The following is a 17,963-nucleotide window of genomic DNA, read 5'->3' as shown; positions in this document are numbered from 1 at the left end:
TTATGTTTTTCTATGAAGTGCTCCATTAAGAAGATACTGCCTTCTCTCTAGTTAATATATGCTTTTTGCTAAGTATTCCTCTTAAAGACAACTTTTTGGTAATTTTGAGCAATACTTTCAGTTAGAAGAAAGGACTGCAGTTGTATTTTGAATACTAGAGGCATGCTAGGGAAACCTAATTTAGCCTTGTATTCCATCTTGAAATGGCAGTGCTTTATCAGTGGAGTTTAATTGCAACTCTGATACCATTGTGGCATAAATACGACTCCAAGTTTTCAAAAATTTGCCAGTAGAGAATGATTGGTGGTAGTCCTCTTACTATTTTGAAAAGTTTTGAGTATTGCCTCTATATGTCTGTTGTGTGAGGATAGCCTCACATTTACTTTGGAAAAGCTCATCATTTGAGGTTTGGAACCAGATGATACTTGATTGGGGGGAGCGGAGTGTGGAACGGGGATGGGATCATAGCAATTCTTTAAGCCATCTGCTAATTCATAAAGGGCTTACAACCTTTGCTAGTAGAGACAGAACACACATAGGTGAGATTACAGATTTTTGGAGTATGATAACTACGTGGCATAAATATAAAGTAATGAGACCATATTCATAAAATGTTTTCTCAAAAAATTAGTAATGCCTAAGAATATTATCAGAATTGGCTTTATTTTTTATATATGTAGTACATAATGCTAAATGTTGCAATGTGTATGGTACAGCAACCATTAGATCTGAACGGAGTTTATGTTTTAGCATTCTGCTTTGCCATTTAACTCTACAAATGTTTGTGAAGTGAGGACTGAATAGTTCTCTTTTTGCATCCCAACCCAGCACCTAGCATAGTGCCTTTGATAGAGATAGTAGGCCTTTAATATTTGTTTAAGTTAGAGACAGCATAACAAAATAGCCTAGTGTTGGACTTGCAGAGTCAGGATGACCTAGTTTCAAGTTGTACCTCTGACATTTATTAGCTCTGTGGTCATGGGCAACCCAATTTACTTCTCTGAGCTTCAGGCAACTATCGAAGACTTACCTACTACATTGTAGTAGGTGTGAAGTTTTTGTTGACCAAGGAAATTACAAGTCCTTGATATTTGCTTAATTTAATTGCCTGATGTAAGGCATTGTACCCTTGTGGAATTCAGTCTGCTAGGAGCTGTACCCATGCTGTAGAATTTTGTGCCTGGAAAAACACAGTTTGAATGCAATATCCCTAATATTTGAGAATACACATATTGAATATTAATTTTTAGAACTGAAAGATCATCTTAAAGAAATTGTACCCTCTTTTTTCTCAGCATAGTTCCCTCTTTTTTATAGGTAAAGAAATTTAGAGGGATTAAGTGCCTATGATAATACATCTAGTAAGTGGTAGATCTGTACCTAGATCCCCTAGAGAGTCTTGGCCTATTTTTCTGCTTTATTGTTTCTCTTTGAAGAAAGGTAATATTATATTATTTGAATCATTATTACTAAAATTCTTGGATAAAATATGAAGAATTCTAAATTTACAGAGATTTAAACCTTGGGAATTATTTCTGAGCCTTATGCTTTCTACTCAAAGCCTTTAAGTATATATTCCATCTTTATCATTTGGGGCTTGCTTGTTCTTTCTCTGAATTACTGTTTCCTCAACTCTTCATAGGATGATCATAGGATCATAATTGTTTAAAGGTAAAAACAGTTCATAGTGAACATCTGTTAGATCCAGTGTGCTATAGTTAAAAGTTAGGAGTTCTGGATTCTAGTATTGGCTTTGTCATTTATTTTATGAATTACTCTGTATGAAGGAATAGCCTTTACTTGGTTTAAGTTTATGTAAAGTCTTTTTGCTATGATAAAACAGTAATTTGTTTAGGTTCTTTCCTCAGGCCTCTCAAGTGGTAGTTCATTGAAGAGCAAGAAAGCATTGTGGAGATGCTAATATGAGCCAGGAAGAAATTAGTATTTTATTGAACACAACATCTACCAATTACTTGTGTTTTAAAAATTAATTGAGAACTTGAAGACACCTTTCATAAAGGAAACAGGAATTTAGTGAGGGACTCTAAAAGAGAAGCAATAGATTTTCAACAGGAAAAAGGAAGGGGGAAGGGAATAGGCATTTATATAATGTTTGCTATGTGCCAGGCACTGTACTAGGTGCATTTGACAAATATCTCATTTGGTCATCACAAACAACACTTCGAGGGAGGTACTATCCCCATTTCACAGTTGCGGAAACCGAGGCAAACCAGTTAAATAATTTGCTCAGGGGCACATAACTAGTAAGTGTCCCAGGCTAGATTTGAACTCAGGTCTTCCTGATTCCAGGCCTAGCATTTCATCCACTGTGCCACCTAACTTCCTACAAAAAGGCACAAAATCTGAATTTGGCCGTCTGAGGGACCTGAATGATATAAATGGACTCCTCAGTAAGATGGTATCTTCCATCAGCATTACATAATTGATGATGAAAGCAAGCCTGGATAGCCAACTAAGATCAATAGATAGAAAAACATACTTTGACTAAAAGATGGAACCCACCTTAGCAATTAACAGTCAAATGAATATGTTTCAGTGACACCAGACAGGTTAGAAGAAATGGATTGGAGTAGGGATACAACTTTCAAAGATTTGGAGTCATTGTGAACCTGCAATAGAGAGGCAGAGGAGGTACGTGTAAATTCAGTGCGAGGTAACTGGAAGCAGGAGAGGAATATTGGGTGACAAGGTAGAGAACCTCTGCTCATTTCAAGCAAAGCGGCAAAACCTGAGAGGGCCAATGTAGTTAACAGAGTGGAAGTGCAGCTTAGCCCATAGCTAGAGGATCTATTCACTGAATACAAAATCAGGAAACTGATTTTGGAAAGGATTGAAGAATTCCACTAGACCAGGCTTGTGGTTTGAGAATCTTATTATCAACTTTAAATAGGATTTAAGTGAAGTCAAAGGAACTAGGATTTGATGCTTCGTAATTTGTACCAGCTATGCTGATCTCTGGGGAGCCATTGGGAATTAGACATTTGCACTCTGAATACTTGTTTCTATCCTTTAATTTACTGTCCTCCCTCTACTAACCAAAATTTTCTAGTACAAGTTCTGAAAAATTCTAGCCTTGTATTGATTGAAATTAGGGGAAAAGAGAATTGGTTATTCACACTTTGATCAAGAATACAGCATGAAAGCAGAGGGTACATAAGCTGGAAACTCAGTAGGGGTACTTGACCAGCAGTGGAATTAGGATCAGAAAGGAATACCTTTCTGCCTGGGCCATTCCCTCACACCTTAATTTGGCTACTTGCCTCTTTGGTCCTTCAGTTTATAAATTGCAAGACTGAGATAAGCCCTGCATGGTAATTAGTAAGGATAATTTTTTTATGGTAGCAATTGTAAATCATTTATAAGAATTTCCCAGGGAAAGACTATTTGAATGCCAAGTAGTGGTGATAGGAGTGTTTGTGATTGTTGTATTCTTAGCAGTTTTTTCAAATGATAGAAAAGTGCTTACATTTTGTTACGGTCAAATTTATTTAATTTTGTCTTTTTTTTTTTTACAGGTCATCCTCATAGAATTTTTACCAAAGACACCGATTTTTCGACCAGATTAGCATTTGCTTTATTTATAGAGACTTATCCAAGTATGTTGTCTTTCCAATGGTGCCTTGCTTGGTGCTCTCCTGGTGGTGACATAGCATTGGTTCTACAGAATCTTGTGGTGTTTTTTTTTTAAATAACCGCATGTTCTAAGTGTGCATTTTTGTCAGACTTTGCAACAGTTATTTCATACAGATGTTAAACAATTAAGTTATTGTGCTTTTTCTGTTAATGTATTCTGATTTTCAAAGATTACTTTTTTGTATTATCAAAAAAATACATTTGAACATAGCCTAAAAGTGACCAGGCTTTTTTTTAATTTTTAACCCAAGGTTCATGATCCCTTCATTGTAAATTCCTTTAACATAAACACACTTTCTGTGATTCTTTATGTATCATTCCCAGTGGATATACTTTATTTTATATTCTTTATTTCTTAATTTAATCAAGGTATCCCTTTTGAAATAGTGAATTTTCCATACTAGTCTTTTTGGGACTTAAATCCCCATTCCCCAAATCCAGCTCCCAATCCTTACCCCTGTTCTGAGTAGGAATATCAGTGTTCATTTATGGATAAATCATATCAAATAGTTCTGAAAATATTCTACCTTCAATGTTGCTAAAACAGACATTGAATTATTTTGTCTAGAATAGGAGAATTGATTAAAGGTCTGCATGCATCTAATGGTTACTAGAGCTCAGGATCACAGAAAACATAGTAGCATCACAACCTACATATATCTTTATTCAAGGTTATATCTTTAATGATGGCCTTACTTGGGTTACTTTTTATTGTTTACCAAATCTTGTATACCAAGGTGCAGAAATATTCATTTTTATTAAGCATTTGTCTAAGGAACACATTTTCCATGACATCCTCTTTGTAGTTCTAGATTGGATAATCTTAAAAAGTCTTGAAAAATTGAATAATGGAGACAAATACAGACCATTACCTAATCTCCAAAGGATATTCAAAATAGGGTATGTAAGACAATAATGAAAGCTTAAGATATGGAGAAGATATCAGTTTGTGTATGTGGTGGTTCTTTAAAAATTTTGATCCATTAGAGCAACTTAATTTTCTGCACAATTGTTTTAAGAATTTTTTTCATGGGGATGTGACCTTTTCTTGAGTCAGTTCAGTTATATTCATTATATCTTTTTTTTTTTTTGGTTGTACATACCTTCATGCATTTACATTTTTAAAAAAATGTTCAATGGTATATATGTAAGTTTTTGTTCTTTTTATAAGCCTGGAATTATACAAATTTTAATGTATGTTAAGAACCTGTTCCATACAGCTGTGGTATCGAGCAATAATGTGAATAATTTTGAAAAACATATACTCTTGATTAATACTTTGTATTAGGAATTGGTACCACTACAAAATACCCTCCACCTTGTATTAAATCTTTTAAATACCAGTTTCATTAATTTATACATCTGTATTTTTTACGTGTTCTGTGTATTTCTCCACAGTACTGTATTCTCTAAAATGGTTGGATGTCATCTTATATTTGACATCAGAAAGTGTCTGAATAATTTGTCATTTATTTTCCTGAGAATTGTTTACCTTTGGTGCCCAAAATAATAGTAACAATTTAAAAAGAACAATTACCTTTCTTCTGAAGAGCTCAAATTGCTGAGTCCAATCACATGTTTCACCTCACTTAGCTTGTATCTAGGGTATGGTCTGCTGCCCTTTGAATAGTGCAATTAAAATGTTATGCTATTCAAAACAACACTGTAATATTCCTTATTGGGTTTAGATTAAAAGAAAGTGTAGAGAATATTTTATCTGCTTCAGGGTGTAAAACCAGAGGAAAGGTAAGGCTGTTGTTATAGAGTTAGATGAGGCAGTAGAACGCTCTGTCTCAAAATGTGGTGCTTTATCTTGCATGTGTAGATGTGTCTCCTTGGCTGCCTTACTAAAAAGAGCTGAACCTGTTTAGAAAGATATATATTTTTTTCTTCCTACCTTTAGTCTTTCTTTTAATCAGCCCTCAAAAAGATGTAGGGTATTTTAAAAGTATATTTTTAATATACTCAAGAGAATATGAAACTTACTATGGATGGTAGTGTTGAGTATAGTGTCCTTTTTAAGCCTTTCTAATTCTCTTTTTAATTAAATGGAGAAGTGTGTCATTTGCTTAAAGAGATTCTCTGGGAATGTGCACTCTTAGACTTTCAATGTGTATCTGGAAAAGAACCATGAATGCTTAATATGCCGGCACTACCATGAGCCAATTATGCCTTGAACAGTTAGGTTTTCGTGCTTTGGTTTTCATTAGTGTCCCCCAGTGTAACTGGGTTACTTTTTTTTTGCAGACTATGAATTTGAGTGGCTATGTTCCTGGAAATTGCAAATGTCAGAGATGCCTTTATGTGTAGGCTAGTCTGAAGGAAATACTTAAAATGGCAATTATTCTATAGCTCCCATCAGTTCTGAGCCATATTATTATTTTTGTACTGGCAAAGTGGGGTATTTGTAAAAATCTCAATGAGTGTGTAGATTCTTACATAAGCTTAGTGAATAATTTGCATATCATTTGTGGTTTTGGAAATAATTCACCATTCTTGTATAGAAAGAAACATTTGGTGGTGTTTAAATGTAGAATAGCAACCATGTTACAGTATGGTTTGTTACTCCATTGATTTGGATAATATGTTGGTAAAATTATGTCCCTGGAAACTCAACTATGCAAATTATGACTCACTTATTAGTAAAAAACCATAATCAATCTGAGATGATATGATTAGCTTATAAGACAAATGTCAATTTTTCCCCTAAAAATTATACTTTTAAATTACTTTGTCTATGTAGAAAATGGTTGTTGTATTAATGTGGTTGTACTCTAGGAGAACTAGTAGTGACTGCTATTATTCTTTTAGGCAAAACTTACGTTTATGCTATAAAATAGTGATATCCTCAAAGCCAGTACAGTAGTAACCAAAGGCTTCTTTTTTTCATTAGCTACCTATATAACTGAAGAATTATAGTTCAGGAAGAACCAGAAGATGATAGTAAAGGTTTTGTGACTAGTGTCATTTGTAGAGTGTTTCAGGTTGTTTCTTTAAATACAACTGGTCAATCCCATTATATCTTGCTGATTTTCAGGAGCATATATGCTACCTTAAGGCAGAATTGCACAGTTTGTTTTTGCTGCCCCTCCAACCTTCATTTCTGTACCCTTTTCCTCTCCTTGCAACCTTTCTTTCTGTCCCTGGATATTTAGACCTCCCATGCTCTTTTGTTCTCATCTGAGGCAGCCTACCTCCTTTGAGCCTGCCTGCCTTGCCTTTCCTTGAAGTAGACAAATTCCCTCTTCTTCCTTTCCTGTTTTCTTAAAGCAAAACTTACAATTTCCTGCTTCTTAACTGAGTATTAGTCTGATTATTGGGGGAGGGGGGTGGAAGAGAATCACTGATCGGTTCAGCCTTCTCTGGGGATATTTGCATTCTTAAAAGAGGAGCTTATTAGCCCAAATGACTTGCTTATTTATTTGTATTAATGAGAGGATATCACTCAAGCCTCATCTCTGTTGCCACCAACTGTAGCTTCAAGATTAGCTTTATAAGCCCTCATGCCTAGCACCCTGTTCAAAGCATGTACTTGGTCTTTATTTTGTACATAAATAGAACCTGGTGTTCTCTTCCTTTCTAAGATTACTGCCACCCTCTGACCCCAAAGCTGTTCTGTAACCTTTCAATTATTTCATATTCCCCTTAGAAGCTGTTTCCTTGAACAATACATTTGTTCTCACAAAGAAGACATCAAAAAAAAAAAAATCCTTCCGTGGGGAACAAAAGAAAAGAAAATAGGGCAAAATGGAACTGTGGTACTCCAATCCTTTTGCCCTGTAAGAGTCATAGTTGCTGTCTCAGGAGACTTTAGGAGGAGGGGCTTAGTCTCGGACAGGTCCTAGCTAAAGTTCTAGAATAGATAACTTTTCCCCCCACCCCACGTTAGAACCACTCCCTTTTATGTACTTGTCTTGCATCGTCTAGCACCCTAGTATTTTGTTAAAGGTTTTAATATGGCTATTCTGTTAGAATATTTTGAGTCTAGATACATTTATAAAGATGAATTGAGATTACCAATTCTTTATCATAATTTCTGTTTCCCAACTTTCCTTATTCTTAATGCCTATGAAGTTCCATATTTTTCAGGAACGTATCTTGCAATGTAATGTGGGGTAGTTCAACCATATTTCCTGAAGTATTAAGAGTTACTATTATGTTCTCTTTCTAGAACATATAAAAGTTGTTATATGGTTCGGTTTAGAAAGTTATGAGTCAGAAGTTTCAAAATTTTCTTGATTGTAGAGGAATAATTTTTACAAAATAGAAAATTATCACAGAAGTTAAGCTAACCAAACACTGGAATTCAGGAGTTGACATGTGCTTCTTCTGCTAACTTTTTGTGACACCAGGTTACTTGATCTCAGCTAATTTCTCCATCTACAAAACAAAGATATGACTACCTACCTCATAGTGTTACATGAACCAGTATTTTATAGTTGTTTGTTAAAATTCTATATGAAAGTAACTAATTGACATCTAAGAGTAATGTTTGAGTAGTAGTAGTTGATATTTTATCTTTGCTATGTCAACACAAACCTCAGTGGATTGGCCAGTAGTTAGAAGTTTTTAAGTTTACATCTGCATTTTCAGAATTGGGTGTACTTGCTGCATGTGACTGGAATACTATTTTGTTTATTACTTATGTATAGTACTTGAAGAAAAGTCCTTTATGTACACAGAAGTAGTTGACCTACATAAGCATAGCTGAATAGAGAATTGGACTTAGAAGTATGTAGGCTAGTCATTTAGGCTCTGGGCCTCAGTTTCTTCATCAATAACGTGAAAGAATTGGGCCTTCTGATCTCTCTAAGGTCTTAGCATTCTTTAACTTCTGATACAAGATTCCTTTGTGTCATGTTACATTTACTTAAAAATAAAATGCTTTGAAATTTAGGGTAGGTGACTTCCCTTCTCTTTTTAAAGAAAATGAAGAGACCATGTTTGAGTCCTTGCTCCATCATTTGTTAGTTTTCTGACTATTAGCAAATCACTTAATCTCTCAGATCCTCAGTTTCCTTATCTATAATACTTGCACTGTTTATCTCAGAGGATTGCTATGAGGAAACTTATTTTTCCTTAAAACACTATGAGTTATTATTCTGAGTACAGTATTTCTTAGGCAAATATTGAATGGTTAACTAGAGCAAGAGACTTTGTTTATGGAAAATAAGATATGTCTCTTGTCTAGAAGCAAAAATCATATTAGTTTTCAATAGAGAGTGGTGCAATCTACTGAAATGCTTTTCTCTTCTGTCATTTGTTGAACTTCAGTTTATTCTTGAAAAAAACTGCCTTTTCCCCAAATTCCTTTTTAAAAAAATTCCTTCCCCTATTTAATTTTTTACTGTAGCTTTATTGTTTCAAACATGTTTGTCCAAGTCTAAAGTCTGGCATGAAGGTATGAAAGGTTTTTATGCTTTCTCATGGAAACTTATGTTTCAGATTGAAGACTTTCTCATTCCTTAGTAACATCCCATTCAACTAGACAATTTCAGCTATCCTATTGTATCTTCATAAACTTTTTATAATTATGGTTGTGTTTTTTTTTAACTGTAGGCATTAAATTTCCTTTAAAGTTTCTCCTTTTTTTTTTTTTTTTGACCTTTGGTGAAGTAAATGATATTAAATTCTTTCAGAATTAAGCATTGTAAAATTTGGCAATAGTGGCAGTGGAAACAAGGTACTCATGATAACTGCCAGATTGGGGAAATAATTACATTGTTATGTAGGGGTTCTGGCTCAGAAAGTTTGAAGGCTTATGTCATGGTCGAGGGCTGTAGACAGATTAATGTTCATCTCTATGTATCATAAGAGAAATTATTTTAAAAATTCAGTCTAGAATAGGGATTTTGTCTACTGAGTTGGTCTTTGAGATGCTTATGGTTAGTGTGTCAAATAAAGCATGTTTTCATTTGTCTTGTTAAATTTGATGATCTTATGACTCTGGGCAAGTCACTTAACCCCAACTGCCTCGCATTTAAAAAAAAAAATTTGATGATCTTAAAGTTAGCTCAACAATGATTGCTAGGTAAAGGATTTCAGGAATTTTCAAGTATTTACAAATAAAACTTTGGGGGTAGTTTGTAAACAAAACACTTAACTGTTCAGAAACTACTGATAACCCATGAGAAATTAAAAAATGAAGTGCTGGAGCTCTATTCCATGCTGCTATCAAAGAATATAAAATCAGGTAAGTCAAGTAATATTTTTTAATTCAAACAAAATTTTGATCAAATGTTTTAGATTTAATTTTAATAGTTGATATTCTGTTAATTTCCTTGACAAATATTTAAAGCTGCTTTTCTTTCATTATTAAGAAATTAGGAATCATGGTAAAATAAAAACATTTTCAGCTTTTTAAGTAAAAAATTCTAATTCTTTGGCAGTGTTGGATCTATATGTTTGATAGGAATGATGAAGTAGAAGAGGTAACTAAGGACTTAGCATTGTAATGTGGCTGTGGAAAGATATGTTTAGGGATAAGTCTGTATTTTAATTGATTGTCCAGATTAAGAAAAAACAATACAAAAATATTCATTATATTAAATTTTAACTTGCTGAATTTTTCTAGTAAACAAATTAACACCTTAATTTAAACATAAGGTGTTATATTTTTAAATGATTTGTACAACTAAGCATTATTTAACACTTAAATCTAAAATATGGACTGGTGGATTTATTGCCTATTTGTCTTAATAGATCATAATATTGAATAAAATCCTTTTAAACCAATTTGAGTGGAGATGAGGGAGGAAGCTTGGGACCAAGGGAGCAATTACTTAAAGGAAATTGACCAAACTAGCAGTTTATTTAACTGGATTAAATAAATGAGCATTTCATAATAAATAAATGTATATTTGTCTTTTCTTTATGCAATGACCAGGAATAAATTTTCCAAACTAATAAATTGGCTTTATTAGTACACACTTCGGAGCTTGTATTTAAGCTTAGGTTTCTTAGTTTGTTTTTGAAGGAAAAATATGTATACTGTCTTAATGAATTTCACATGGTTGGAAAAAGATTTAGACATAAAGTCTGATTTCATTACTATAATCTTTTTCTCCAAAAACCTTATTACAGTGTCTAATTTTGAAAGGTAAATTATAGTGTCTGAGTTTTCCAGTTATTGTATTTAAGCATAATATTGAATTTAGAAAGCAGAAATAAATTTAAGTATTCACACATCTGTAAATAAGCATATGTAGTATGTATGTATATGTGTGTGTATGTATATACACACACACACACACACACAGAAGATTCAGGTGATTTTTTGTTTTCCTAACCACCCCAGGATTGAAGAATTCCAATTCAGACCTTAAAAAAAAGGCTTAATTGTGTTACAGCTAATAAAATAATTATGAATCATTTCACTAAGAATTAATCTTTTACATACAGTAGGCAGAAATGCTTTTCTTTTGAATGTTTGCTGTTAATATCATTTACTTGAATTCTACCTCAGTTATGCAGTGATATAGCCATTTGGACAAGTTGTTCAAATACTCGTACTTAGTGGAAGAAATACTTGTAATGCCTAGATTACTGTGACTTTTTTGTGTTTGTGTCACGCAGAAATTCTATTATCAGTGGTGAATAGCTAACATCCTCAGATCCAGTCCTAAAATATATCTGGTGATTTGGTACCTATTAGATGACAGAGCCAAGCAACCTTCTGACTTTATGTATGTTGTGTGTGAGATGCATATTTCTTGAAACTTTTGATTTCTCTTTACTAAAGAAGTCTTAAACTCCTCAAAAAAAAAAAAAAAAACAACGAAAAAAAACAAACAAAAAAACCCTCCCCGGAGCTCCTGTGAAGCATGCAGGATCTTATAATTTCAGTTTGCAAAGTGGTATGATACAATGTTGCTGACCAGAAAAGCACACGATAGATTTAATGTAGCCAATTGTATACTTTTGAAAAAAAGAGTAACTGTTCCCTGTGAGTTAATTTTGGATTTTTTCAAAATCTCTCTTTTAGGCTTTGTGCAGGATTCTTCCAGACAAATGCGTATTCCATGTGGGCCACTGTTCTGCTAAATGCTCTCAGTTCTCCTTTTGCAATCAAGATTATGTTGCTAAGGAGATTTTGCTTTTATTGGTGCCATTGATTTGTGTTAATACGTTTTGAATACCTCTTGGTATTCTTCCTTAGACAAGGCCAAAAGAAAAACTTCCCCGAGTTTCCCAATTTACATCACAAATGGAGCGGTGGTGTAATGAAGCCGATATAAAGTGGGCAGTTGAAAGGGAACTAAAGAAGGGCACTCAAGTGAGAAATGAAGAAATGTGCCGAGTGCAGTCTGTGGCTGCCTTCACTCCAGCTGCAGGAACTGGCTCAAGCCAGAGGCAGAGGCAGAGGCAGAGGGAGCACCTCCCTCTTGAAAGACCACCCACTTTCTGTAGCCTTGCTTGGCACGCCATAGATTACCTCATTGACTAAAATAGGGCCATTACAAAGCAAGAAACTCCTCCTGCAAAGTGAAGAAGTGGTTTTTACCCCTGTAGCTCTTTGGCTTGTCTCACCCAGAGCATGATAAGACCACATATGGATTCCAGGTGATCTCCAGGTATTTTAAGGGGAACCCAAGGATGATGGACCAGGCCAATGGGCTTTTGATTCCTGGTATGTGAATGCTGAGGTTGGTGCTTCTCCTTTGTGGGCAGGACAACTGGACGCATACATGGTTTTAGCTACCTGCACTTTTTTCTGATGGCATCAATATTGTTAGTGGGCCCAGAGCCTAAGAAGGGATTTGTATTGACTTATTAATTGGCTTGCTTGCAACTTGCTAAGTGCTATGCTGAAGAGCATACAGTTAGAAGAGCTGAGCACTTCATGTTCTTAATCCCTTTAGGAGTTTACATTCAAAGATGACTTGACAACATTCCAGAGGGACACAACCACACATACTCCATTATGCACTAAGGTCACTAAGATTTAGGGGTATTGCTTTTTCTTGAAAGTTGCATAGACTTGACATTCTGTAGGGAAAGTAGGTTCTAGACAAGGTTTAAAGGAAATTCAAAATTTAACACAACATGGAAAGTCTCAACTTTTTATAATATACACAGCATATGTGTAAGGATATATGATGAGAACTTTCACCAGAAATAAAAATTAGATGGTGAACTGATTCAGTGAAATAATTGTAAATTTAAACCATTAGTGTTGTAATGTTAAGTTGAGCAAGAAATATATTCTGCAGAGGCATTCTGATGTCACTGGGAAGCATGTAATTTATGGAAAGCATGATTTGGGAAAGGAAGATCTTGGTTTCTTCTATTAACTATCTTTTCAGAAGACCTTTTAAACTAAGGTTTTGCATTTAAACTTTTAAAAATTGTAAAAACAAGAAAACCCAGAGATTGAAAGTCAAGTGTTTTGTTTAAAATGGTGAGAATCCAGCTCTTTAGACAGTAAAGATCTTGGTGTATTCTCCTAAGTTCATGACCAATTTAGGTATTTTTTGACAGACACTGGTCTGTTTTCAGAAACACTTTCAGTGAATGAATTTCAGCTTCGTTGAAGAGTGAAATTAAAAATGGAAATTTTTATTTTAAAACTTCATTCTTCTATCTATGTTGATTCCATTTTCCCATGGTGTTCCCAGGCATTAAAGTTAGTGAGGAAAAAAATATATGAACATTTCTTTCAAGTTGTAATTTACTTACGTGGAACTGGAACTTAAAGCTTATTGTTTATCAAGATAATGTGAGACCGTGGTTCAAATTGTGTTTGCTATGTGTGTATATTAAGGAAGATAGAGTATGAAATAAAAAATCTGATACTTAATCTGTTTTCTTTTTAGCTTTTGACAGATGTGTATCTGGTAACGCTGGAGAAGTTACTATCATCTAAGAAAAGAAATAGTGTCTTTAAAACAGTGTATTTTTCAGCCGACCCACACTTGTAGTTATGCTGAAATGTCAGATGCAAGCATTGAACTCTTGTCTGGATGATAAGTGATAGCAATAAAGAGAACCTTTGGAATATTTGTGAGTAAAGCATCACATCATGAAGAGGGATTTCAGAGTAAAGTGACTACTTTGCCATCTTGTTTTATTTATGTGAATATATGATCCCTGAAGGAAGATTGTCAAGCTCTAGTCTTTTTCAGAATAAGAAGGAATCCTGTGTCCACTTAGCTCATTGCTATTATACATAGTGGCTGCTCAACAAATTGACAATGAAGTAAGGAATTAAGATTATGAAAAGACATATTTGAAGGATGTGAGCACATTGCCTAATAAGCAACTCTGGCATTTAATGTCCATCACAAGCCTGGTCACATTCTAAATATTTAGTTTTATGTGTTAATCTCCTGGCAATACTACTATCCAGCTAAACTGTCTTTCTTACAATTCTTCACATGTGACATTGTGTCTCCCACCTGTACCTTTGCACTGAATATCTCTCATACTTAGAATATGCTCTGTCCTGACCTTTGCTTTTTAGAATCCCTAGCTTCCATCAAGATCAGCTTGAGGGTCACTCTATACACAAGTGAATCTCGAAGAGTTTTTGGTAGATGAGTACTTGGGAGGCTCACTCTATACCCATGTTGTATGTCAGTTCCTTGGGGCAAAGAATAAGACTATGCCATGAACCAAAAAAGTTTGAGAACTACTATTCTCAATGAAGCCCTTCCCAAACCCAACTACTAGTGCCTTTCCCTTCCCATTATCTTGAGTCTATATTTTGTATATATCTGTGTACACGTACATGTTTCCTCCATTTGTTCAGTTGCTTGCAGGCTCCTTGAGGGCAAGGTTTTTTGTTCGTTTCTAAGCTTTTTGTCTTTGAGTTCCCAGCACCTAGCCTAGTGCTTGGATGCTTATTGATTGATTTAGGTTGGTATTTGCTTATTAAGGAAAAAGTGGGCAAGTTCTTTCATGCCCAGAAAGCATAAGCACATAGAGGAATTTTCCTAAATCACCCAAGTTGAAATTAAACTGGAATGTCAGTTCTAAATCTCTAGCATCTTGATACCATATTTTCTTAGAACCAGTGACAGAATTAGAAACTGATCTATTCTGGCCATCATATATTCTTCCATTGGCTGTTTTAGGAGGAGGATTGGCTCTGTAAAAGTACTTTGGAAAGTTTCTTTTTTTAATGTAGCTATCATCAATACATTAATAATGCATCATTAATAACCAACGTTATTATTAATCATTGTAATTGCATGGTGAAAGTGAGAGATAACTGTTGGATAGCTCATGTGCTCTACTGCCATCATCCTTGTGCTCTCAGGAGAAAGGCTTCCAGAAGATGAGTAGACCCTTCCTGTGGTGAATTTATGGCAGAGCTTGGACAAATGTGGATGTGCAGGCACTGATGGTTTTGCAATCTATATCACTGAAATGAACATCCACATTATTGAGTCACTTGAATAATTTTACTGTAACAGGAAAGAACTAAGAAAAAAAAATCCCATTCCTTTTCTTTTGTCAGTACAGGGTACCTCTCTGTAGCCATTGTCAACATTTGTTCTAAAAAAGAATTATTTATTTTGAAAAAGAATAAATTGAAAGAGATTTAGTTCAATCCCCTCATTTTTACAAATAAAAAAATTGCAGTCCAGAAAGGATAACTCAATTACACAATCTCACACAGCTCATTTGTGGTAGGATCAGGATTAGAAGCCAGATCTGGTTTCTAAAATAAAGCTCAGATATTGAGGAAAGGTGCTATGCCTTCCTTTTGGTAAACTTTCATTACATTAAAAGTAGACAAATTGTTTTAATAATGGGAAACTTCATATGCTTAGTGTATTTAAAATTATGTAGGACCAAAAAATGTTAAATTACCTTAAGAGATAAAATTTCAGCCCCCTGCCCCCAGCCTACCCAATCCAAGTTCTTACGACAGTCTTTTAATTACTGCCCACCCATGCCCTCAGCTTTCTTGGGAGTGCTTATTAAACCAATGTGAAAACATTTAGAATGCCTGGCAGGCTACCAGACCTTGAGTTAAACATTCTTGGTGCTGGCTAGACTGCTTGGTAGCCAACTTCACATCAGATTAAACACATTCTGTACATGCTGAATAGCCCCAACAACTCATTTTTATACTAAAAATGTGTGGGATGTGCTGAGCTTTCTAACATAAAATCTTTTTATGCTTTACTGTCATTTAGTGATGTCAAAGAAAGTACATGATCTTTGGTTGAACTTTATATGTTTTTTGGGGAAGAGGGGAATAGTTGAGAGCATTGGTAGAGGGAGGATAAGAAATGGTGGGGAAAAGAAAGCTGTGACAGTACTGTTTTTAAAGACTCCTTTGATCAGATGCAGTCTAAAGATAAATTTGCTTGTGAGTTTTGACCTGAAGAAAAATTACATATTTAATTAGCATTTTAAAATATGAAAATTCACAAATACAAATTTTGGTTTTTTTCATGTGTCAAATTGCATTTTTCAGAGTATTTTTGTAGTGAGATAAATTCTGTAAATATTGTCTTCATTGCTTTTATCTTTTTATGTTAGATTTCTTTTAATTTTCAGCTGCTGACAAATTAATGACAAGAAATCCTGCAGTATTGGTCTTCCTTATCTCTGAATAATCTACATATGTAAATTTTATACAATACTGTTATATAAAACATGATTAAATTTTTTTTTTTATAATGAGGTGTGCCTTGAACTTCATTGCTCAGTCATACAGGAAGCTTATTCTCCATTGGCTTGTCCTTCTCATTCTGGGGCCTCTAGAGCAGAAATAGATAATTATGATAATCTGAGTGGCAGTGCAGAGTTGAAGTCCTTGACTCTGAGGATTATTTGGAGAGATTAGGATAAAAGAGGTCATGTGACTACTCCATTTTGTTGCCAATTTCACATACATTTTCTTTTTCTGTGCACTGATTAAGAAAACTATGAAGGCACAAACTAAATTTTGGAGTGTATTGTTTTCTATATGTTGTAGCCACGGATAAAACCAAAGATTAGGGTAATGGGGGTTGTTGTAATGAATAGAAATAAGGGCCAAGTGTTCTGTATTCTAGGAGAAGTGGGCTTCTTATTGGGCTTGGGCTGTCTGTTGAAGGTGATTGGCAAGCTGGTGCCTCTGAAATGGCAGGCAAGCCCCCCTGTTCCTAGTCATTGGCATCAGGACTAATGGCATTTGGGCTTCATGCCACAAGTGAGTAAAATACTGTTTGAAAGTAAAGTAATGCATTCCTATGTAATGTGAATTAATGCTTCAAAGACACCATTAGGCTCTTGGAAAACAGGAAGTTAGTTTACATCCTTGCATAACATATTACTTCTAGAAACTATGTTAATGACAGGCAAATCTTTTGATCAGGAGCTTTTATGTAATATCTTGAAACAGAAGGGATTGTGCAAAAGTAGAAATGATGCCACTAGTATAAGCAGCAATACAAACTCCTAATGAACTGCTTTTGTAAGTCAAGAATGTGTTTGAGAGGGCTAAGGGGACCTATTGCTCTGTCTTAAAATAACATGTAGAATTGAGGAGCTGGGTTTTATTTCTGTGTTTGTTTTGATAGGTAAATTCTTTTACCTTCTTTATCTTCAACGGAAGGTAGTTTAAGGCTTAGAGATTTGAGCTTAAGACTGTGCTAAACATATTTACTCAAGATTTACAACCAATCCTACAGAAATAAAGTATCTAATACTATACAAGTGGGATGACATTTACTGTTTCAACAAGTACTAATCTATTGACACAATTATCTTAGAAAGACATCACTTCTCAGTGCAAAAGAAAAGACAAATCGAAATTTCCCACTCATAGTTTATTCCATTTTTATTGAAATTTCAAGGTTGTAACACTTGAAACAGGCATTTTTTAAAAAAAACTTTCATTATAGATGAGAAAACTAATCAAGATCCATTTTGATTCAGAAAATTTACTTTTAAAGTTGACCTTTTGTTTGGTTCTATGTACCGTTGTTTTACAGCTTTGTCCATTAAGTTAAATATATTTGCTTCCTAAAGAACTTGTATGATTGGAGAATGATTGAATTTCTTCTGTTAGCAATAACTTAATTTTTAAAATTTTTTTATTAATTTTGATTTATCAACAATCACTTCCATCAACTTTTGAGTTTAAAATTTTTCTCCCCCTTCTTCCCCCGCCCAAGACAGCTCACAACCTGATATAGGCTTTACATATAGATTCCTATTAAACATATTTTCACATTAGTCATCTTGTAAGGAAGAATTAGAACCAATAGGAGCAACCACAAGAAAGTAATTTTTTTTTTACAACAGTATATAATCACAATTTCCTTAGGAATGCTAAGAGCACATTCCTTTGTTTTGTTGAGGTGAAA

At 34.4% G+C, this 17,963-nt stretch overlaps 1 protein-coding gene across 1 annotated transcript in view; it reads left to right on the top strand.

Moving 5' to 3' along the window:
- CHIC2 (cysteine rich hydrophobic domain 2) overlaps positions 1-5,003 on the top strand; it is a 42,793-nt gene extending 37,790 nt beyond the window's left edge. The window contains exon 6 of the mRNA XM_027836026.1: positions 3,537-5,003. Within this exon, the coding sequence (XP_027691827.1) occupies positions 3,537-3,587 (51 nt within the window). The 3' untranslated portion in view covers positions 3,588-5,003. The remainder of the gene's footprint in view (positions 1-3,536) is intronic.
- Positions 5,004-17,963: the final 12,960 nt, after the last annotated feature.

The sequence above is a fragment of the Vombatus ursinus genome, unplaced genomic scaffold, assembly GCF_900497805.2.
Source record: "Vombatus ursinus unplaced genomic scaffold, bare-nosed wombat genome assembly UNPS02014818.1, whole genome shotgun sequence".
Taxonomy (NCBI): domain Eukaryota; kingdom Metazoa; phylum Chordata; class Mammalia; order Diprotodontia; family Vombatidae; genus Vombatus; species Vombatus ursinus.
This window is presented reverse-complemented; position numbering and strand designations above follow the sequence as displayed.